At 40.3% G+C, this 25,013-nt stretch overlaps 1 protein-coding gene across 3 annotated transcripts in view; it reads left to right on the top strand.

The window, feature by feature from the left end:
- LOC104988414 (UBAP1-MVB12-associated (UMA)-domain containing protein 1-like) overlaps positions 1-25,013 on the top strand; it is a 257,738-nt gene that overhangs the window by 166,453 nt on the left and 66,272 nt on the right. For 2 of the 3 annotated variants that reach the window (XM_010839721.1, XM_010839722.1), the window contains exon 3: positions 17,846-17,919. In XM_010839721.1, the coding sequence (XP_010838023.1) occupies positions 17,846-17,919 (74 nt within the window). Of the gene's footprint in view, positions 1-8,290; positions 8,330-17,845; positions 17,920-25,013 lie in introns of those variants that run through there. The other variant, XM_010839723.1, reaches the window with a different exon arrangement.

Genomic DNA, 25,013 nt, shown 5'->3' with positions numbered 1-25,013 from the left:
CTCATGCGAAGAGTTGACTCATGGGAAAAGACTCTGATGCTGGGAGGGATTGGGGGCAGGAGGAGAAGGGCACGACAGAGGATGAGATGGCTGGATGGCATCACTGACTCGATGGACATGAGTCTGAGTGAACTCCGGGAGATGGTGATGGACAGGTAGGCCTGGCGTGCTGCTATTCATGGGGTCACAGAGAGTCAGACACAACTGAGCAACTGAACTGAACTGAACTGAATTAGGCACATGTCTAGATGAATTCCAATTTCACTGAGCCAGTCCCTAGGAGACTACTGAATTTATTTGAAATTGCTGTGTCATGAAGTATATAATAGGGATTTAAGCAACAAATTCTAATTTCAAAAATATCGAATTCATGAGGCGGAGCAATACTGTGGAATTCAGTGGTAATAAATTAGTAATTTTAAGTACATAAGCATTATACAGTTTTCATAACTTTAAGTGATAAGAGAGAAATTTTTGAAAAAAATCACAAATGTTAGTACATATTTCTAATGTTTCTATGTTTTTTAAAGAAGGCATTTAAAATTTGCCAAATACATGTTAGTAGTAAACTTAGAAATGCAGCATTAAATTCAATAAAATAAATAAAAATACTTTGTCAGAATTCCTTTGGAATCTTAGCCATGACTTCTGTTTCATGCAGTTACCTCAAACTCACTGTAACGACAGAGAACCCAGTGAGATCTCTTCTCTGATTTCAGAGTCACTGTTGCCTCTTTGGCGTTTTTCATCTACCCTAAACAACCTTCTGGGAAGTGTTTCTAAGTATCTTACAGCTGGTCTACCCTGACCTTCCTTATTGCTGAAATCCTGTCCAAACTTGATGACAGAGCTGTGATTATTGATCTCTCCCAAAGCCTTTTTGTCCAGATTCTGCCCTCCACTCACTTCTAAGTGCCCTTAATCAACGTATTTCCTTTTACCAGTCAGAGCGCCTCCTCTTTAGCTTTCTTTGTTTATCCCATCATTTCATCAGGAACTCATGTTTCTGAGACTGTGTGTGACCCTCCTCATGACAAGGCTGTAATATATCAAACAGTTATTTCATCAGGGTCTACCCGGTGTATTCTGGGTGCCGTCTACTGTAGTAGGTTCTGGAAATACTGTGGTGAAGAAACACACCCTTGTCCTGGTGGAGCTGACAGACTAGTGGGAACAAAAGCTATTAAACGAGTGAGTGCAAATCACTGAGTGATTGTGAACGTGGAGCGCACTTTGGAGGATGGGCATGAACGGGAGCGTGTGATGGGGGCGTGGGCTCTCCTGGGTCTGGAGGGCTGAGATGTGAGGAGGGAGTACATGTCAGCTGGTGGGGTCTAGGTTGAGGAGCACTGCAGGCCAAGAGTGCTCCTCCGTCTATCATCACTTTTCACCTTGTCATCAAGTAAATTCTCATACTTCAACCATGTGACTCACTCCTTCTAACCAGGGGACTTCTTCCTTAATGCGTTTCTGCCCTTTCGGCTTTCTGATTTGTGTGCTCTGTCTGTCTTGGAGCTCCGGAGGTCAGTGTCCCCTCGTTGTTAGTTGAGGACCTACCAGTAGTGGGCTCCCCAAGTCTGATTTGTCCACTGACTCCTACCCTCTTAGTCTCTTCTTCTTTTTCTTCCCTTAATCTCTCATATTTGGAGAGATTTCTGTGGGAAAGAAATTCAAGCCACTAGTTGGGGACATTACAATTAATTTATTGATAGTGATCTCTTCCAGCAAACCTTGATTTCATTGTCAGCCACCTCCTCTCCCCATCCTAGTGACATTAAGGCCTAGGGGCTTGAAAACTCTCTCTTCCTAAGAGGACGTTTAGGTGTTTTGTATTAGATAATTAAAAGATAGGAATATTAGCTCTGAAATTCTACATGATCTATAAAAGTGTGCTTTATTTATCTAGTACTTTATATTGTAGATTCCTTGGTTATGACCGGCAGTTGAGATGTTTTTAAAGTATAGCATGTTGATACTCAGTATTACTAACACTGTTGTTACCTTGTTACCTGGTGACATTTATACAAACAAGTATGTGGATGTACATCTACAAAAACATCATAACAACATTACTGTACTAGTACCGAGTGGCCAAAATGTGTTATGATGTTATTATTAATTAATGCAATGCATTGTAACTCTGCAGTTGGGCAAACTATGTCTTTTTTTTATTAAACTTTTTATTTTGTATTATAGTATGGCTAGTTAACAATTTTGTGACAGTTTCAGGTGGAAAGTAAAGGGACTGGATCGTACATATACACATGTCCGTCCTCCTCCAAACTCCTCACCCATTCAGGCTGCCATATAACACTGAGCAACAGTACTGAGCAGCTGTGCTGTACAGCAGGTCCCTGTTGGTTATCTACTTTAGTTTTTAATTAAATTTATTTATTTTTAATGGAAGGATAATTACTTCACAGTATTGTGTTGGTTTCTGCCGAACATCAACATGAATCAGTCATATTCTTATGTCCCCTCCCTCTGGGACCTCCCTCCCCATTCCGCCCCTCTACGTGTTACTGAGCCCTGTTTGAGTTCCTTGAGTTATACAGCAGATGCCCATTGGCTGTCCATTTTACATAATGTATGTTTCCATGTTATTCTCCATATATCCCACCCTCTCCTTCCTCCCCCCACGTCCATAAGTCTGTTCTCTGTCTCCCTTGCTGCTAAGTCGCTTCAGTTGTGTCCGACTCTGTGCGACCCCATAGACAGCAGCCCACCAGGCTCCCCCGCCCCTGGGATTCTCCAGGCAAGAACACTGGAGTGGGTTGCCATTTCCTTCTATGCTGTCTCCCTTGCTGCCCTGCAAATAGGTTCATCAGTACTGTCTTCCTACATTCCATATGTATACCTTAGTACATGACTAACTCACTTCACTCTGTATAATAGCTCTAGGTTCATCCACCTCATTAGTACTGACTCAAACGCATTCCTGTTTATGGCTGAGTATTATTCCATTGTGTGCGTGTGACAACTTCTTTATCCATTCATCTTTATCCATTCATCTGTCTGTGGACATCTCAGTTGCTTCCATGTCCTTGCTATTGTAAATAGTTCTGCAATGAACATTGGGGTACATATGTCTTTTTCAATTTTGGTTTCCTCAACATATGCATTGGAGAAGGAAATGGCAACCCACTCCAGTGTTCTTGCCTGGAGAATCCCAGGGATGGGGGAGCCTGGTGGGCTGCCGTCTCTGGGGTCACACAGAGTCGGACACAACTGAAGCGACTTAGCAGCAGCAGCAGCAGCAGCAACATATGTGCCTAGGAGTGGGATTGCTGAGGCATATGGTGTTTTTATTCCTAGTTTTTTAGGGAATCTCCATACCGTCTTCCATAATGGCTGTATCAATTTACATTCCCACCAACAGTGCAAGAGGGTTCCCTTTTCTCCACACCCTCTCCAGCATTTATTGTTTGTAGATTTTTTGATGGTGGCCATTCTGACTGGTGTGAGGTGATACCTCATTGTACTTTTGATTTGCATTTCTCTAATAATGAGTGATGTTGAGCATCTTTTCATGTGTTTATTACACTTGTATGTCTTCTTTGGAGAAATGTCTGTTTAGGTCTTTTGCCCACCTTTTGATTGGATTGTGTTTCTGGTGTTGATTTGTATGAGTTGCTTATATATGTTTGAAATTAATTCTTTGCCAGTTGTTTCATTTGCTGTTATTTTCTTCCATTCTGAGGGTTGTCTTGTCACCTTGCTTATAGTTTCCTTTGCTGTGCTAAAGGTTTTTAAGTTTAATTAGGTCCCACTTGTTTATTTTTGTTTTTATTTCCATTACTGTAGGAGGTGGGTTATAGAGGATCTTCTGTGATTTATGTCATAGAGTGTTCTGCCTATGTTTTCCTCTCAGAGTTTTATAGTTTCAGGTCTTACATTTAGCTCTTTAATCCATTTGAGTTTATCTTTGTGTGGGGAGTTGGGAAGTGTTCTAATTTCTTTCTTTTACACATAGCTGTCCAGTTTTCTCAGCAGCACTTACTAAAGAGACTACACTATACCATTGTATATTCTTGCCTCCTTTGTCAAATATAAGGTACTGATAGGTGCATGGGTATATCTCTGGGCTTTCTGTCTTGTTCCATTGGTCTATATTTCTGTTTTTGTGCCAGTACTGTCTTGATGACTGTAGCTTTGCAGTGTAGTCCGAAGTCAGAAAGATTGATTCCTCCATTTTCATCCTTCTTCCTCACGATTGTTTTGGCTATTTGGGATCTTTTGTGTTTCCATATGAATTGTGAGTTTTTTTTGTTCTAATTCTGTGAAAAATGCCATTGGTAGTTTGGTAGGGGTCACACTGAATCTGTAGATTACATTTGGTAGTATCGTCATTTTCACAATATTGATTCTTCCCACCCAGGAACATGGGATACCTCTCCATCTGTCTCTGTTGTCTTCGATTTCTTTCATTGGTGTCTTATAGTTTTCTCTGTACAGCTCTTTTGTCTCCTTAGGTAGGTTTATTCCTAGGTATTTTACTCTTTTGTTGCAATGGTAAATGGGATTGATTCCTTAATTTCTCTTTCTGATATTTCATTGTTGGTGTATAGGAATGCAAGTGATTTCTGTGTATTGATTTTGTATCCTGCAATTTTGCTAAATTCACTGATTAGCTCTAGCAACTTTCTGATAGTGTTTTTTAGGTTTTCTATGTATAGTATCATGTTGGCTGCAAACAGTAAGAGTTTTACTTCTTCTTTTCTCATCTGGATTCCTTTTATTTCTTTTTCTTCTCTGGTTGGGCAAACTATTTCTTATAGCTTGGCCCTTTAATTGAGTCATAAACAATCCTGTAACAGAAAGAAAACACACATTTTGCTTCAGTTGATTTTTTTCCTTTTTTCCTTTATATATATATTTAAATAACAGCATGAACATAGAATAAATACCAATTATAGCATTTGTATGTAAACACTTATTGTGCTATGCTTAGTCGCTCAGTCGTGTCTGACTCCTTGGGACCCCGTGGACTGTAGCCTGCCAGGCTCCTCTGTCCATGGGGATTCTCCAGGCAAGAATAGTGGAGTGGGTTGCCATGCCCTCGGGATCTTCCCAACCCAGGGATCGAATCCGGGTCTCCTGAATTGCAGGTGGATTCTTTGCCATCTGAGCCACCAGGAAAGCACTTATTAGGACAAAGCTAAAATAAGTTGTAAAGTACAGTATTGATCAGCGATAGACTTACCTTTAACTTCTACCATGTTATTCTAAATAGACAATAACACATCTTAAATTTTTATATTTAATTGTAGTAAAGTACCTGTAAGTTTTACCATCCTAACCAGTTTTACATGTACAGTTCCCTTAAGTACATTCACAAATTTGTAAATCAGTCTCTAGAACTCTTATATTGCAAAACTCAAGGTCTCTACCTACCAATCAAACAACAGCTTTCCGTTTCCTCCTTCCTCCAGCCCCTGGCAACCACCATTCTGCTTTCTATCTCTATGAATTTGACCATTCTAGGCATCACATATAGGAGTGATCATACAGCATGTATCTTTTCATGACTGACATTTTACTTGGCACTACGTCTTCCGGATTTATCCGTGTCATAGCATATGTCAGAATTTTCTTCCTTGAATGGCTGAATAATACTCCCTTGTATGTATATACCATACTTTGTTTATCCATTCATCTGTTGACGGATAGTTGGGCTTCTTCAGCTTTTTGACTCTTGTGAATCATGCTGCTGTGAACATGGACATGCAAATATTTCTTCAAGACCTTCCCTGCTTTTAGTTCTTTTGGGAATGTTTTGGGCTGTGACTTAGAGCTATGCACAGAGCTATGTACGTACTCTCTAAACATTTAAACAATATGGGTGGGAAGGAGAAATGAAGGCGTGGACAGTCACTCCCAAAATCAGGCAGATGATACTCTGTCAGTGTCTCAGAGTATTGTTTGTGAGTCAGCTCTAGTAGAGTGTCCTAGAATGCTAGCTAAAAATTTAGACTCTTTGGCTGTTCATTGAACTGAGCAAGTCTGCATCTCGCATGAGACTCGGGAATTTGTACCCCGGTGATTGTCACACACTGTGATGTGAGATGCAATGCCCCACCGGGGCATGTGGGAGATGTTGAGCATTTGAAGGTCCTGCTCTCTGCTGCTCTTAGCCCCTGCTTTCCCTTAGGGCACGTTTGTCCCAGGCTCGCCCATGATACACTCTCTTTTCCATCCTGTCTGTATGTTATAGTCCAATTAGAAGTTCCATAAGTAGAAGAGGATGCCCAGGCCCGAGTTTACAATCCTAAACTTTGATCACCTCCCAGGTGGGCTCCTCCTTCCTCAGAAGGCTAATTGGTGATTCACTGTGGCTCTTTACCTGCTTCTAGTTAGTAGACGGGTGTACCGGTTAGGACTTTCTCCCTCAGACCTTGTGGTGTTGAATTTTACCTGAGTTCCTAAAGGGGCCAATGGCACCCCACTCCAGTACTCTTGCCTGGAAAATCCCGTGGATGGAGGAGCCTGGTAGGCTGTAGTCCATGGGGTTGCTAAGAGTCAGACACGACTGAGCGACTTCACTTTCACTTTTCACTTTCTTGCATTGGAGGAGGAAATGGCAACCCACTCCAATGTTCTTGCCTGGAGAGTCCCATGGACAGAGGAGCCTGGTGGGCTGCCGTCTATGGGGTCACACAGAGTCGGACACTACTGAAGCAACTTAGCAGTAGCAGCAAAGGGGCCAAACCACTTGTCTTATATGAGCATTTTTTTTTAATGTATTTATTTTTAATTGAAGGATAATTGCTTTACAATACGTTGTTGGTTTCTGGCATACATTAGGATGAATCAGCCATGGCTATACATATGTCCCCTCCCTCTTTATATGAACATTAAAATTATTTTTAATTTCTTGGCTGTGCTGAATCTTCATTGCTGTGCAAGCTTTTCTCTAGTTGTGGTGAGCGGGGGCTACTCTCTAGCTGTGGGTTTCTCGTTGCAGTGGCTTTTCCTATTGCAGAGCTTGGGCTCTAGGCACATAGGCTTCCTGTAGTTGCAGCTCTCAGACTCTGGAGCACAGGCTAAGTAGTTGGGGCACACGGGCTTAGTTGCTCCGTGTTACATGGGATCTTCCCTGACCAGGGATCAAACCCATATCTCCTGCAGTGGCAGGCTGATACTTTACCACTAAGCCACCAGGGGAGTCCCCATATGAACATTTTAAACGTGACATGCGGTGATCCTCAGGACAGCAGTGTCACATGCTCATATTGTATAATCACATGAGAAGTGTGACGTCTTCAATAAAGCAGGCCCAGCTTCTTTTGCATTTTGTAATCAAACTCCCGTTCTTCATCTGGGATAACGTCACACCACCTCATCATATTCGTCACACGTGGCTTTGCTTCTAAGTTGTGATCTGTGGTTTGCAAGTGATTCATTTTTAATATCAACTTTTCTTGAAATAATTTTGGTATATTTTCAGAAATACTCTCTTCTTTTAAAAGTAATGATGCTGACAAAATATATACTTTATTTTTAGTGAAAGGAGCTGAGGGAGAAAGAAAGCCCTAATATGAAGCTTGCTCTGGTTATGACTGGCCACTTTTCCCACAGTGTGCCTTGAATGAAATTTCTATTCCTTAATTGATTTGATATTCCCATAATTTTCAGTTTGGGGCTAATTTCTACAACCAGTTTTTGTGATTACATTTTGTTGGCTGAAAAATCTCCTCTTGGATGCAAACAGATCGAAGGCGGGAGGAGAAGGGGACAACAGAGCATGAGATGATTGGATGGCATCACCGACTCAATGGACATGAGTTTGAGTAAACTCCGGTAGTTGGTGATGGACTGGGAGGCCTAGCGTGCTGCAGTCATGGGGTTGCAAAGAGTCAGACACGACTGAGCGACTGAACTGAGGATGTAAATGCTCTGAGGGCAGGGATGGTATCGCTGTAGTTCACATGGTACCCAGAGTGATATGTGGCACATAATAGATTGTTGTTGTGTTCAGTCACTAAGTCATGTCCAACTCTTTGCCATGGACTGTAGCCCGCCAGACTCCTCTGTCCTCCACTCTGCTGGAGTTTGCTCAGATTCATGTCCACTGAGTCAGTGATGCTATCTAACATAATAGATATTCAGCAAATATTTATTGAATGAATGAAACAACATGAAGCTGATTGTAGTATGTTTCATGTACTGCTTTTATTGTTTCTGCTGGAAATTTTCTTTGCACTATTCTCTTATACTACTTACAGGGAGACCTGGATTAGATCCCTGGGTTGGGAAGATCTCCTGGAGAACGATATGGCAACCCACTCCAGTAATCTTGCCTGGAAAATCCCATGAATGGATGACTCTGGTAGGCTACAGTCCATTGGATTGCAAAGAGTTGCACACGACTGAGCAGCTTTACTTCTTACACTACAGCTCTTTGGTCCCTATCAGAACTCGGTTTCAAGACACTGACGGCTTACTTACCTAATCCCTCTGATTGGACCGATGGATGCTACAGGTGGAAACACACATTTGATCTCATGGTACCCCTTATTTCTATGTGGAAAACTGACTGAGCAGAACTTCTGATCCCAGCCAGTAACTCTACAAGTTTATTCTGTTGGTTGGAAAGGAGACCAGACGTTGAGCGTGAGTGACTTGGTGCCAGTGATCTCTGCCTCGGTTGCATTATTGGTGATGGGTCAGTGCCATCCTTTTTCCCCAACAGCAGGCAGCACATTTGAGTCTTTGTTTCAGGATACCAGATAAACTGGTAGAGTGAGCCTGTTTTGTTTTCTTTTGTTTTCTGTTAATAGATTTCTGTTTCAAGCCCTACACACTGACAATCCTCCTTATATCAGTCCTGTTTGTTTGCAGCAGGCCCTGTAGACCTGTTGTCAGCGGCCTGCTCAGGGCTAACCTTTGTGTAGCAGGTTCTTTCAGCAGCATTTTGGGATCCAGGGTCAGGAATGATGAGCCGCCCAACATATTCTTGCAGGGTATAAATTTACTCTGATTTAGGAAAGCTATAAAAAAAAAAAAAAACCCACCTTTGAAGGCATATTTGTATAGCGTGATACAATATTCTACAAATGTACAAGTACAAAATTACTTTGGCCTTTTGAGTGTCTAGTCTTCCAGTCTAAAAAAATGCCTGGGCTTATGTGTTTAACATGGTGTTAAATACTTAATTGATGTTTTGGGTTGCTTGAAATCTTCCAGAGAAATTTTTACCTATAGCTACATAGTAACAAGACTCAGAACTAAAGAAATCTGGAATCGCAGGTCGAATTAATTAAGAGCAGGCCAGGAGGACTGATCGAGTCTGACTTCTGTTGGATTTTTGGGTATTCTTACTTCCTTGAATAGATGTCCTTAAGTGTCCGGCGTGACCCTCAGCTTGCAGTGCAGTAAGCAAAATTTTAGCTGTATGATTTTAATAGCAGTCATAAATTAAAATCTGTTATGTTGCCTAAAAGTTGTATGAAATATGTGTTAAAATTAAGATTCACACTGTGTGTGTGAGTGCATGCTCCATTGCTTAGTTGTGTCTGACCCTTTGTGACCCCATGGACTGTAGCCTGCCTGGTTCCTCTGTCCATGGAATTTGCCAGACAGTCGTATTGGAGCGGGTTGCCATTTCCTTCTCTGGGGGATCTTCCTAACCCAGGGATCGTACCCCAGTCTCCTGCATTAGCAGGTGGATTCTTTACCACCGAGAGTCACACTAATATCTTATAAAATGCATTGCATGTTCTTCTGAACCCTTAATTTTAATTTTTATCCATATTTTAACAGTCATTTATAATTCTTTTCAGGGGCTCTTCATGTGTGAGTAGGATTATCTTTGAACTATCCTCCTCTCACATACAGTTGAATGAACAGTGTTAACTTCATTTATCAGAACGATGCCAGTGTGTTAGTTGTAAGCATCCTTAGCTAATTTGGGTGTCATAATCTTGGTATGCTCATTTAATGTGTTCTTGGTACCATTTTCATTTGCTTTTCTTTAATTCCTCGCTGGCTTGAACCTTTCCCTCCGTGTGTTTGCTGACTGCGGTCCTCTCCCCATGGCTTAGGTGTTCTTATTCTTGGCTTCTCATGGGGTCACTGTTGTCGTCAAGAGTCCTGGCCTGACAGCAGCAGGCTCCTGGGCAAAGCACAGCTTTGGCAATTAGTCCTTCTGCTTTCTCTCTGTCCTTCCTTTCTTCATTATAGTGGAAACAGGGAGTGTGTGGACAATATTCTCAAAAGTGGAAAAGAAAACAGAACAGAACTGGAGGAGACTTAAATATAATGTGTATGAAACGGAGTTGGATAACTTGTCTTGAGGAGTAATGAGAAGCTGCGTGGTGTTACGTGAGGACTTGGCACTGTCAGCAGACTTGGATTCCACCACCAGGTCTGCCGTCCTTAAATGGATATTACAAAGGGACCTCACCACACTGCATGGGGCACTAAATGCGTTTACAGGAGAGCGGTTCTTTGACCTCTGCTGTGCTGAAGATCATGGCAACAGCTATTCACCACGTTTGTCTTTGCCCCAGCTGCTCTCCCTTCTTCCTCTCTGCCATTAGTGTTTAGCATGTTTTCTCATTTAATCTGTGTGTGCACATGCAGTCACTCAGTTGTGTCTGACTCTTTGCAGCCCCATGGACTGTAGCCTGCCAGGCTCTCTTGTCTATGAAATTCTCCAAGCAATAATACTGGAGTGGGTTACCATGCCCTCCTCCAGGAGACCTTCCCCACTCAGGGATCGAAACCTTGCATCTCCTGAATTGGTGGACAGATTCTTTACCACTGCTGCTGCTAAGTCACTTCAGTTGTGTCCGACCCTGTGCGACCCCATATATGGCAGCCCACCAGGCTCCCCCGTCCCTGGGATTCTCCAGGCAAGAACACTGGAGTGGGTTGCCATTTCCTTCTCCGATGCATGCAAGTGAAAAGTGAAAGGGAAGTCGCTCAGTTGTGTCTGACTCTTGGCGACCCCATGGACTGCAGGCCACCAGGCTCCTCTGTCCATGGGATTTTCCAGGCAAAAGTACTGGAGTGGGGTGCCATCGCCTTCTCCACTAATGCCACCATAATAGCCTTATTATGTGTCATGATTCCCATTTTTCAGATGAAGAAATTGAGGCTCTGAGAAATTCAGTAATGTGCCCAAGGTCGTGGATTTGGCAAAGGCATTGGGTTGAGTTCTGTCAGTTTCAAAGCCATTCGGTTGCCACCGTGCCAGGCCTCCTTGGGTAATGAGTGTGTGACTGAGGAATGAAAAGGAGTTAATGGAGAGGCCATTCCACTGTTCTTTCCACTACTTCACTCTGTGAATGACTAATAAGCAAATACTCCCACAGGGTATTTGCATTTTAAAGGAGGAGCTCATTAACCCTAATGAATCTCTAATTGGTAGAATTGTGAGGGGGATGTTTCTGAGCACTGGGACTTTCTCCTGTGTCTTCAAGGTGTCTGGCTATCCTTTTCTCCTCGGTGGACGATCAGCTATTCTGGAATCAGAATCATGCAGTAGAATGCAGTCACAATCTGCTAGTCTGCCCCAAATGCAACTGAATGAATTAACAGGGAGTTGTAAAAAGAATCATCTAAAGGAAAAGAAGTGTGAGTTAACATTGTATAAAATGAATGCTCAGGAACTAAATAACAAATTTGACAATGTGGAGGATTTTAAAAGTCAGTAAAAAATATTTCATATTCATTTTCACTTCAGAAATGTTATAGTAGCATTTTCTGTAGTGTGACACTCTGCAAGATTTTAATAGAGTGAATAAAGCGGTTTTCTAGTCAAAAACATGGTGAAAATTTCTTTTTAGTTTCTTTACTGAATTTTTCAGAGCCTTTACTATGTCAGAGTACGTTGAAAATCAACCAGAAGGGAATGCATTCGGTAGGTTTTTCCTCATACTTTTGATCAGAGAGCTGTTTTTTCCATGGGAACCCCTTGAAACTAGTGTTTTGAAGACTGCATTCTCAGATATGAAGCTCTAGATAATTCCTCTCTAATAAAAGGAAAGAAAGAAAACACGTTTCTGTGTTCACAGTTGTTCATCTGTAGGCAGGCTACACACCAGGCCATCCCCTGTCCTGTTGGATTCTAGGGTGTTCCAGAAATAACACCCTCCTTACCCAGATAAGATCTGGACAGTTTAGTTAAAAAAATAAAGACAGATGAAGAACAGATTCTCATTTTTATTGCCTATCGAGCTGGTGTTGAAGAACGTGGCTTCTGTCAAGAAGCAAATGGGTTTCCTGTTCTGAACCCCATTAGGTTGACCTCCACCCTGTTAAGAGTGTGCTGGGCTGGGGCAGCCCTGCTCCAGTGGGAGGGCCCCTGGGCAGGGTCAGAGCAGAGGGGAGTGAGCAGCAGCAGGAGAGCCGGGAGGGGAGTAGAACAAGAAGAACCCCGTTAGCTTTGCCCTCCCACATCACCAGCCCAGTGACAAGAATGGAGGGAGAGACTGGGGGGAGGTTAGTAACTAGGGTTTCCTCCACATTGAAGGAGGCCTAAAGAGTGAGAGTACTCCCGACTCACCCACCACCCCCTCCCCAAAAGAGATCTCCTCTGGGGGACCCAGAGAGGCATTCAGGTTTCCCTGGCATCACTGGCAGCGTCTCCTCTTTCCTTTTCCCTTGTGCCTGGTGCTCATTCTTCATCACATCTCTCCTCTCCCTCCACCCAGGTCACCCAGTAGAATGAGATCATGAAGACATGCTCATCACCAGCCCTTTCTCATCTCCTTATATAGCATAATTCAGCTTTTTTTCCTAGAAGAGGTAGGCTCTAAAATAGAGATCTGGAAACTGCAGCCTGACTCAACCCACTTTTGTAAGTAAAATTTCATTGAAACACAGCTCCACTCAGCAGTTTATATATTTGTGGCTGTTCCCAGCTACAATGGTAGACTGGAGAAGTTTTGACAGAGAAGCCTAAAATATTTCCTGTCTAGCCTCACTAGACTAAAATACACATGAAATTTCACTTCAGTCCTTTTAAGTTCTGAAAGAGCTTCGTTAATGTGCATGAAGCCTTTCTCCTTTAAATTGCCCGGGCTCCTCTGTCCATGGAATTATCCAGACAAGAATACTGGAGTGGGTAGCCATTCTCTTCTCCAAGGGCATCTTCCTGACTCAGGGATCAAACCTGGGTCTCTTGCATTGTAGGTGAATGCTTAAACGTCTGAGCCATCAGTGAAGCCCACACAGTAAAGTCGGGGAGGAGGGAAATTGGGATAAGAATCAATTGTGGTATTATAAATAAGACTTTATGAAATGTTAATACTATGAGTTTTTTTCTTTTTTTTAATTGAAGTATAGTTGCTTTACGGTATTGTGCCTGTCTCTGCTGTACAGAAAAGTGACTCAGTTATATACATATACACATTCTGTTTCAATATTCATTTCCATTATGGTTTATCCCAGGAGATTGGATACAGTTCCCTGTGCTATACAGTAGGACCTTGGCATTTATCCATTCTCCATGTAATAGTTTGAGTCTGTTTTTGTTGTCTTTTTCCTTTTAAATAGCTGAGTTGCAAATGAAAGTTTTGAATCTATGGGTGCATGCTCACTCAGTCAGTCATGTCTGACTCTGCCATCCTAGGAACCCACTAGGCTCCTTTCTCTGTCCATGGTATTTTCCAGGCAAGAATACTGGAGTGGGTTGCTGTTTCCTTTTCCAAGGGAACTTCCTGATCCAGGGATCAAACCTGCATCTCCTACATTGGCATATAGATTCTTTACCACTGAGCCACCTGGGAAGTCCTATTGAATCTATACAGCACATAAATTAGAACTAACTCATGTCTGAAAACTGAAGCATCATTTCACATTCATCACATGCATTTTTATTTTTATTCTTGAAGTGTTTTACATTCATATGGGTTATTACAAGTTAGAGAAACTAATTGAATTTTTACTGTGATAAAATAATTCTTCAGTGAGAGGAAAATGGTTGTTTCACTGTGACCTGTTCTTGTCTGTTTGCTGTTTGTATAGTTTTCATTTTGTGCCTTTGTTTGTAGAGAATAACCTTGCAGGTTGCATTTTTCCCGATAATCAGTTATTGTCTTGAGTCATCGCCAAATATGGCATTTCAGGAAATGGTGATGGTACAGTTGCTTCCAGGCAGATGTGTTGTGTGGTGTCAAGAGCACTGGCTGACAGCCTTTCTGGTTATTCAGGCAGCAGGGAGGTTGGGACTTGCCTGCTGGCCCAGTGGTTAAGAATCCACCCCACAGTGCAGGGAACGTGGGTTCAGTCCCGGACTCCGGGAGCTGAGATTCCACGTACCCCAGACTAAGCCCACGCACCACAACCAGTGAGCCTACACTCTGCAACAAGAGAAGCCACTGCAAAGAGAAGCCCACGCAGCACGACTGGAGAGTAGCCCCTGCCCGCCACAGCTAGAGAAGAGCCCCACACTGCGGTGAAGACCCAGAGCAGCCAAAACTACACACATACATACATAAAAAGTTTGGTACAGATACTTGTCTTGAAATCAGAAATTGGCAAAGGAAGCATAGACTTGAATGATTTCACCCAAGTACAGTGTTTGTATGGCTAGGGGATGGCCCTATAATCATTTTAAAAGATTAAAAAAAAACCTTAGAGTAAATGCCGTTTCATATTGGATGACACATACTTTCTTCTAAACCTCAGGCATGTGAGTTATTAAACACCTGACTCAGTGTACAGGGACTTGCATGACCTTGGCTGCGTATGCTGCTGGGGTCTCAGTGGTCTCATTCCCTTTACCCAAGCAAACCAAACAACTTGTGGATTGGTTTTGCCGTCCATGAACTGGGGGTTGATTTGCTCATCCCTAACTTTCAGAGAGAAGGTGGATTTCTGAGAATAAGACTCTTCCCGATGTGCAAATAAATGGTCAGTTTAGATAGTAACTTTTAAAAAATCAGTCAAAATTAGTAATAAAAGTAAGTTGACATAATTTTTCACTTAATGACTATTAACTTTATTATCCTATAGATGTAGTTTAAGTTCCTAATGCTTTTGTTTAAACATGATTTTTAAAAAATCATTAACTTTTTAAAATCTAACAAGTTATGCCCCAATTACCAACCACTGGTAACAATATATCAGAATGGTATTTAATAAATTTGCTTTTTAAGTTTCACAAATATGTTTTAGAGGAAAAAGACTAATTATATGCTCAAATAAAGCTTTTATTACATACTAGTTAGTATTGTCATGGGCTTCCCAGGTGGCTTAGTGGTAAAAAATCTGCCTGTCAATGAAGGAGATGTGGGTTTGATCCCTGAGTCAGGGGAATTTCCTGGAGGAGGAAACGGAAACCCAGTCTGGTATTCACAAACAGAGGAGCCTGGCGGGCTATATAATTCATGGGGTTGCAGAGTTGGACCTGACTGTGTGACTAAGCACACATGCACAGTATTATCACAGTTTTATAGGCTAGAAACTATAGACAGAAGTTCACTAATTTATTCAGCTAGTATTCATGAAACACCTACCATATGCTGGGTTCTGACCAACAGTGTGAATGCCATACTTAGCTGAGAAAACAGCTTGTAGGCTGGAATATGCATGACGTGCTTGGGTTTTAAACATTTAGTGGTTTACTTTATCTTATGTCAATAAACTACCAACTTAATTCTTGCTTAATAGTTTTAGAATTTAACAGAATTTTATTTAATTCTTGAAAATTTTACAGGGCTCTTTCTTGATTATAGCCATTGGTAAACTTTTGTGTTCCACTGTGGAAAAATTAAACCCAGCCCAGACTTAGATACTTCGTTGCCTCCAGTGAAGACTGTGACCTTCCCCGCATTAACAAATTCCTAACCTTTAGTGTCAGCCAAGTCATCGTGTGTGGATTTTGTAATCTTCCCTCTTGTGGACATTCCTGGGCTGGCCTAACTTTATGGGAAGAACAGATTGCTAGATTAACTTCTCATTGTGCTTTTAACAAGTAGATTAATGGTTTCTTTACCTACCATGTGTTAATCACAGATGATTAGTGTTAGTCAATAAATTAACATAGACTATTAATACATTAAATTATGCAAGTACTGACCTAACTGTATTTCTGTCTGTCCTGTGTCCTTAGAGGCAGCCTAGTCACCAGCTTGGTTTAGTAATATAACCCACCCAGGCACCACCTTTAGGAATTAGGCTATTAACTGAACGCTCATTTATGAATTTGTTCATTGTTCTTTCCTGTTGTAAAAATGGTTTGACATATGGTTAATTATTACATACAAACATACATACTCTGAGGCAGATCTACAGAGACACAAATAAACACTTATAAAGAGTAAAACTTCTTAAAAGACACATTTAGAGGACAGTTATTCATGTTAGAAAGATGTCTAATGTTTGAAAGTAATTTGCTTTATCTATTTAAGTTACAGGAGAAGGCAATGGCACCCCACTCCAGTACTCTTGCCTGGAAAATCCCATGGACGGAGGAGCCTGGTAGGCTGCAGTCCATGGGGTTGCTAGAGTCGGACACGACTGAGCGACTTCGCTTTCACTTTTCCCTTTCATGCATTGGAGAAGGAAATGGCAACCCACTCCAGTGTTCTTGCCTGGAGAATCCCAGGGATGGGGGAGCCTGGTGGGCTGCCGTCTATGGGGTCGCACAGAGTTGGACACGACTGAAGTGACTTAGCAGCAGTAGCAGCATTTAAGTTATAAGGTTTCCTAGTTTATTTGAAATATAACTTTATTTACAAAATATAAATTCACTTGATTTTTCCAAAGTAAACCTGTATAAAGCAGGATACATTTCTGGTTCAAATTGTATGTCTCTGTATTTATGATTTTTGTGACCTCTATAAAATTACTATTCTTAAATATTAACTGTTTACTCTGCAGTGTGAACATACAACAGCAGAAGATACTTCATTTTGTTTTGGTACATCAAAATTTTATTTAAATCTCATTTTCTGTGTTATTTGAAAATTTTTCATTCTGTATTTAATTATAATAAAGATGTCCCGTGTTCTTCTATTAAAATTAGTCCTTCAGTGAAAATCCTGAGTTTTCAGTGAAAATTTTCAGTAAAAACTTATAGGTAAAAATACCCGTTTACCTATAATTTCTTTATTTTAAATTTCTTTTTAATTGGAGGAGTATCGTGTTGATGTCTGCTGTACAACACGATGAACCAGCCGTAAGTGTACGTACACCCGCTTCCTCCCAGGCCTCCCTCCACCCCGTCCCAGCCCTCTAGGTCAGCACAGAGCAGCAGGTTGGGCTGCCTGTGTTACACGTGGTGTCATATATATCGCAGTGCTCATCTCTCAGTTCATCCCCTGCTCTGCTTCTCCCGCTGTGCCCACAAGCCCATTCTCTATGTCTGTGTCTCTATTCCTGCCCCGCAAACAGGTTCATCTGTACCGTTTTTCTAGATTCCATATGTATGTGTTAATATACAGTATTTGTTTTTCTCTTTTTGACTTCCTGTAACAGGCCTTTTTGTGGGTGAGTAATACTCCATTGTGTGCATATACCACAGCTTCTTTATCCATTCATCTGTTGATGGACAGCTGGGTTGCGTCCACGTCCTGGCTGTTGTAAATAGTGCTGCAGTGAATGTTGGGGTACACGTGTCTTTTTGAGTCACGGTTTTCTCAGGGTATATGCCCAGTAGTGGCGTTGCTGGGTCATGTGGTGGTTTTATTCCTAGTACTGTTTAAGGAACCTCCATACTCTTCTCCACAGTAGCTGCCCCAATTTACATTCCACCGCAGTGCAAGAGGGTTCCTTTTTCTCCACACCCTCTCCAGTGTTCATTGTTTAGTAACAGAAGATATTTCAAATAAGTAGTAGACAGTTTGGCCTCAATGGCATGATAAAGTTTTGGGTTTTTTTGTTTGTCTAATAGGAGATACAGCGCATGAACAGAGAGTGGCAGCAAGAGGCAAAACCTCAGACGTAGAAGACAACCAGCCTTTGGAGGTAAGCGAAGCTCAGTGAGCCCTTTTGGGGTAAATCCAAACAAGTCACTGTGATAATAGAGTCCTCTGAGGATAAATAGTCACTTCATTCTGGCCATGCAGACAGGTGCCGACGTACCAGGAGAACAGGTGAGCTGCCAGAAATCAAGGCAGGTTGGGCGGCAGTGACTTCCCAAGTACTAAGCTTTTCCTAGTGCCGGAAGTGGAAACTTCCTGTTGGAAACAGAGGCATAGAACACCGAAGTTAAAACATTTGAATTATTTTTGTTGAGTGATTATTTTCTAATATGTTTGAGTAAATGGGTAATATATGAACCTATAGAGAAAGGTTTGAGAGTAACTTCTTCAGAACTGCCTTACATTAGCATTTCCACCACCACAGTGCACGCCTTGACATTGTTCAGTAAAAACGACTAGAGTTTTTATTCTTTTTCCACGTAAGAAAGTTATTTGCTTCTGAGTACTTGAGAGTGTAGTTCACTTCCTTTCATGGTCTGTGTGGAAACATGCTGACCTTATTGAATCACTGAAAGAATCATTTTTAAGACTGGGAGAATGGTAACTATTGGAGTGGAAGAGATATCCATGGATTTTGAAATGTTCTGCGTGGTGACACACCTCTCTTTTTGTAGAAAGGGTGTGTCCATATAACTGGAGTGAGGTCCGGGCACCTGGCCTCTTTGATTCATCACTGTATCCACAAAGCCAGGCACAGAAAAGGAGGTCAGAAGTATTTGTCAAATGAATGAATACAATCATGAGTTATAAGTAGAGCGCAATATTCATCTTAAAGGTTTTGGGGTTTAGATTTTCCACAGTGAGTAAATATTTTATCATCAAGAGAGAAACTTAAAAGCAGTTACTTGGGAAGTAAAATTGATGTAGAAAAAGAAAAGAGCCATATTTCCAATAAAACTGGCATTTGTTTTTTTCTATTAATGCATGCAAGTGGTATTCATTAAGCAATGACTGTGTTCAGTGCAGTGTGCAAGCGGCTGAGTATATAGTGGTGGAAAAAAAAGATACAAGGACAAAGAAAAATCTGCAGTATATGTGTTGCAGCATCTTGATCTCTTTACTCAGATATTTAGTGAATACTGAACATAAGTAACATCTTTTTTTTAATTGGGGGTTAATCGAGTTAGTTTCTGTTGTACAGTGAAGTGAATCAGTCATGTGTATACATATATCCCCTCCCTTTCAGATCTCCCTTCCACCTTAGGTAGTAGCATCTTTGATAGGAAATAAAGGTTGATGTATTTGAGCTTTAGGAAAGAACCACCAAAATGGTTTAGAAATCATCCATGATTACTTCAGTTTTACTGCTTAGGTATGTATGTGATTCAGCGGAAATGTCTGCCGAACTCAATTATTTTTAAAAGTCAATTTATTGATAGGAAGAATTCCAAGATTAATTTTGAAGGAAAGAAGCTTTTGAGAATAGATCCTCTGAGATTTGAAACTAGCTCATTGGAACTACTTCACTTACAAGTTTCTAAACAGTTCGGCCTTTACTTGAGCAAAGAAGAACTATTGATCCCTGGCCCTGCCACCCCGAGGCTTCTCTCTGCTGAAGTTTTCCCCATCAGTGTTAAATAGCATCACCCTCTGAAGAGTGGTTTAGAATCATACCCCTGGGGTACCCCTGGCCTCTTTATTTCCCTCACTCTACATGCATTTCCACCAGTTAAGTCCTGTTTCCTCCCCTTCCGCATACATCCAGACTCTAGCCACTTCTCAGTGTGGGCACTGCTAGAATCCTAAGCCACCAATTTCACCTGGACTCTCTGCCTCCATTCTTCCCCCTTAAGTCTGTTCTCTTCACAGCAGACAGAAATTGGATCAGATCACATCACTCCTTGACTTCAAGCCCACTGACCACCCACTGTGTGGACTCAGTTGCTCAGTTGTATCCAACTCTTTGCTACCCCTTGGACTGTAGCCCACAGGTGCCTCTGTCCATGGGGTTCTCCAGGCAAGAATACTGGAGTGGGCTGCCCTTTCCTACTCCAGAGGATTTTCCCAACCCAGGGATCAAACCCACATCTCTTGCATCTCTGAATTCACAGGTAGATTCTTTACCACTGGTGCCACCTGGAAAGCCCTAGGAGTTATCATAAATCTATTAATTTAGATTATTTTTGACATTCAATACATTAGCAGGATGAAGTATTATGATTTCAGTTGGGTTTTTGAAAGATATACATCTGATTAAAATGTAACTATTATAGCTAGCAAGAAAGATTCTCATTATTTTCCTTTTTAATGGCTATACAACAAATGTTGAAATATTGTTTATAATGAAAACATATTTGATCAGTTTGTATAGGTTCCCTAGAGCTTAAAAATAACACTCTTAGTTACCAAAATATACGTTGTTTTTCTAAGAACCCTTTGGAGAAGGTAGATTTTAGTGCCCCCAGATGAATTTTTCAGTGAATTCAAATAAACATGTAGATTGACTACTATTTTCAAGGAATTTGGTTGGACCTGGGGCAAAGAGGATATAAAGCTATGTAAGACTTCATGATTCTTACTTACATTCTCAATCTATTCATGAACATCAGACAACTTCACAAGTCATTATAATAAAAGGTGGAATAAACACATTTCTTAAACTCCATAACTACAAAGATAACTGAGATTTCAGTGGAGGAAGAAACATCATTAGTGAGAATCAAGAAAGGCTTCAGTATTAGGTGAGCTTTGAACTATGAAAAAAACTTTTTTTTACAATTTATGCAATTTTATATATTAATACAAATTCCTGTGAAATGAAATTCCTCATTAACATTTTAGACATACAGAAGCAAATCATGGATTGAAACTACTTTCCACACATGGATTTCAATGACAGATTAAAAAAAAAAAAAACGAATGGGACTTGGCCTGTGCTATACTGTAGTTTTAATGGCAGTTACAATATTTTGTTAAGTAGTCTGTGTTATTTTCCCTTACACTTTATAGCCCAAGTATACTTCAAAAACTGTGTTGCCTCTCCAAGTACAGCTTTCCCACAGACATCATGGAAATTCTAGATGAAATATATTTGAAAAAAGGAGATCTGGTTTGGGCCTCAAATAAGCTACATTTTACAAAGTTGGAGTAGGACTTATTTTAATGCACAGAAGATTCTATGAAAAGCAGCATGTTTATTTGTATTAAATAATATGTGGGATTTTTACTTCATGAAACTGAAAATAATGCAGCATTCATTCCAGGAAATCATACTTTCTCAAGTATGTTTGTCTCTTCTTTACCCCGCCTCTGTAAATATTTAGGTTTCTCTTAATGATGACTTTATTTACTACTGTTTGTGCTTTGGCTTTCCCCGAATATAATCCTAAAGTACCGTTCCCTAAAAGAGGGTAACTTAAGGAGACAGTGAACTACCTAGTTATCAAATGTGGTTCCCCCAGGTTGCGCTTTTGCCTGTGTGTTAATCCCCGTTAGTAACTCTTCACAGAATTCACATGTTTTTCGTGTGTAGCATATAAGCTCCTGTAAACCCGTATTTGAGCTGATTAAAATCAAGTCATTAGACTGTAGTACTTGAGGAAAAAGTGATAATTTGGAACTAATTATCCAGTTCGAAGTTTATCTGCCTCCTTCTGCTCCTTCTCTTTTTTGTAGCTGCCTCTCTGGGTAAATTTTGGTGGTGAGTTGTAATGACATTACAACAACTTCCTGTTTTTTGCTGCTGTAGGAGCCAGGGTATTTACAGCTCAGGGGGATAAACCCACAGATTAATGGGGGAACTGGTTTTGAATTTTTGTCATGATTCACCTCTGCAAGGAATTAACAATATAAGTAAGTAAGTAGTCATTCTTTTCTAATCTTCAGTTGTGGAAAGTGTTTCATATTGTGAAAACTAGAACGATATTACTGATTTACTACTGATTGTTTTTTGGTCTGTAGGTATATTCTGAGAGCTGTGAATATAGAAATATCAGTTTTTTAAATATAATTGCATCAATTTTGGTGACTATTAATTTTAAACAGTTTTAGCAGATACTTTTAGATTGCATTTGTTGAACTTAAATTTATTTGTACTACAAAAATAATTTTTTACTTTGCCTTTCTTATCCTCTTTATTTTGTTGAAGTACATTTGACATACAATAGTATATTAGTTTCTTGTGTACGACATAGTGCTTCAACATTTGTACACATTGCAAAATGATCAGCTCAATAAGTCCAGTTACCATCTGCCACTATACAAAGTTAGTACAATATTATTGCCTGTACTCTCCATGCTATACCTTACATCCTCATGACTTATAACTGAAAGTCTGTATTTCTATAACTGCAATTTGCATTTCGTTTTGGTCTCCAAGACTGAGGAATATGTTTATTTATTTAGTTCACCAACCTAAAGATAACAAAATGCAAAACAAGCCAATAAAAAAGTCCCCACAAAACCACAGTTCCGTTCGTGTGTTTGTCTTGAGTGACAACTAATTCACATATGCATATGGAGACACATATAAAATAATAACTAACAGATGGTATAGCTGCAAAGTAGGATTTATAAAGATTATTATCAGCTGGTGGTACTGAGATACTGTGGTTATACTGACAGAAGACACAAAAATTGCTTATCATAATAAACTGTGACACTAATATCCCCCCAACTTCTGTTAACCAAAGTAGCTTACCGCATATTTAATACAGATTTTTTAATGAAGACCTAAAATAATCGTACAGCCAGTTTGTACTAGGGAATTTAATAGATAGCAGTTGTAAAAACAGTAAGATTAGTAAGAACAACAACAAAACATTTGCTAAGATCGTTAAGTGCATAATAGTAGAATCCTCCGGAGAGTGAGGTAAGGATTTGGGGGACTCTGTTTGTTCATGTCATTTGAAGTACACATCTCAGTCTAGTGCAGTGGGCACAGTTTTTGTATTTTCTTACTTGCATTTTTCTGGATTGTTGAGTTACATGTGAAATTCATAGTTCAGTAATTTAGGGAACAAAATTGATCTTTTGAAAAAGGCATAGAATGGACATGTATTAATGAAATGTTTGCTCTTTTTTTAAAGTGTTTGTATATTTTGCTTTATGTCTTTTGACAAAGCTATAGGCCTTCAGATTCTGTAGGGATGAATTTTCTTGTTCTTTTTTTTTTTTAGATAGTCATTACAATGAATGAAAATATCCTTGAAGTTTGTAAATTCCGTATGATGTAGACTTTGGTTACCATTCCTTAAAAAGGGGTATAAGATTATCTTATTAAAGACTGAATTCTGTGTAGAAAAAAATTAAGACTGGGTACTACAGAAAAAAGGAAACTTGAGTGATTCTCAGGAATAGCAAATATTTATCCCCTGGTTATCACGATTTTGGTTTTAAGATTTTTTAAGTATAACATTGATACATGTTAAGTTCATAAATTTACATGATGGGGGTTATAATGATGATTATGAAACTATTCTCACAAGATATTCATAATCCAAATACAGGTACAATGGAAATCGCTATTGAAGGCAGTTTAAATTGTTACACCCATTTTTGAAAGCATTTTGGCAATAAGTATCAAGAACCATAAAGACATTAACATACTTTGACAGTAATTCCACTTTTAGGATTCTAAGAAAATACTCTTAAATCCACAAGAGGTTGTGTGTGCAGAAAGATGGCAGTCCACTTAATGGAATATTTTTTAGTGTTCAATAAAATATAAAGACTCTTGGTTTCATAATTTCAGTTAGAAAATTTGAGGTGCAAAATTATATTTTAAACTGTGCAGAAAAAGATTATGTAATGCATAAAAACATTAAGAGTAATTGCCTTGGGAATGTTAGATAAATCGGAGAAGGCAATGGCACTCCACTCTAGTACTCTTGCCTGGAAAATCCCATGGATGGAGAAGCCTGGTGGGCTGCAGTCCATGGGATCGCTAAGAATCGGACACGACTGAGCGACTTCACTTTCACTTTTCACTTTCCTACATTGGAGAAGGAAATGGCAACCCACTCCAGTGTTCTTGCCTGGAGAATCCCAGGGACGGTGGAGCCTTGTGGGCTGCCGTCTATGGGGTTGCACAGAGTCGGACACGACTGAAGCGACTTAGCAGCAGCAGCAGCAGGTTTGATGGTGAGGATTTTGCCTAACAGAATAACTTTTTTGGATGGCAGCTGAGGCTACGGAGCAGTCTACTGAGGATGATCTTTGGGAAATATGTAGGCACTTTCCTACCTTGGCTTATTTATGATCTCTTAGTTAGTTGATCACAGAGCATTACATCTGATCGCGGTTTGTCAAAACACCTGTCCTCTCACCTAGGGGTCTTTCCAGCAGGGAGAAGAGTGAGTGACTGAAAGGTTATTTTTCACCTATCATTGGTAATCACAGGGCCCAGACTTTTCTCGCTGATCTACTTGACTGTCTATTTCGTTGTATTGGTTATAAAGTCATATTCCTCCCTCTTAGAGATTGTGGGTTACTGGCCTGAACACGTATTTACCTACAGACCTTGTTTTTTCCTCTGTATCTATGAATCTGAGACTCTCGGTTTGAAGATATTAATTTCTCCTTTTATAACAGTTTCTGGGAATATAATTTTATCCAAGATGAGTGAAAGGATCTTTGTGTTTTGTTTTTCTTATATAGAACTATTTCAAATTTTTGATTTACTGAGAAATGAAGCACAGCTGGATTACTGCAGTGCTTATGTCATTTAAATGGTAAATTTAATTCTTTGATGTGTTTATCCTCCTATGCAAGATACCTTTTGGGAAAAGATTTTGTAGCGCATCTCTCCAATCTTTGTTTTCACTTGAATTAGTGGGCCATATAATACAGTAGAAAGTACATTTTTTACTGAATTCCTCTGCTCACCAAGTGTTTGATCTTGGACAAGTTGCTAAGCTTCTCTTCAACTTCAATTCTTAGTCAATGAAGTCGAGGGATTAGATGCAGTGTCTGAGATCTTTTCCTCCCCAGAAGTCCTGGCTCTTTACCTCTTTGGAAAGTGAACTGGAATTTTGCCACCAAATGCCAACCTTTATACTGCTTCTTTGATTGGAGGGTGGAGGAAGGGGGATGGCGGGAAACCTGCTGCATAATGAAGATTTTAGATATTGATTAATC

Source organism: Bison bison, unplaced genomic scaffold (assembly GCF_000754665.1).
Source record: "Bison bison bison isolate TAMUID 2011002044 unplaced genomic scaffold, Bison_UMD1.0 scf7180017864134, whole genome shotgun sequence".
NCBI classification, from domain to species: domain Eukaryota; kingdom Metazoa; phylum Chordata; class Mammalia; order Artiodactyla; family Bovidae; genus Bison; species Bison bison.
Note: the sequence above shows the minus strand (reverse complement) of the source record. Positions and strands in the feature narration are given on the sequence as shown.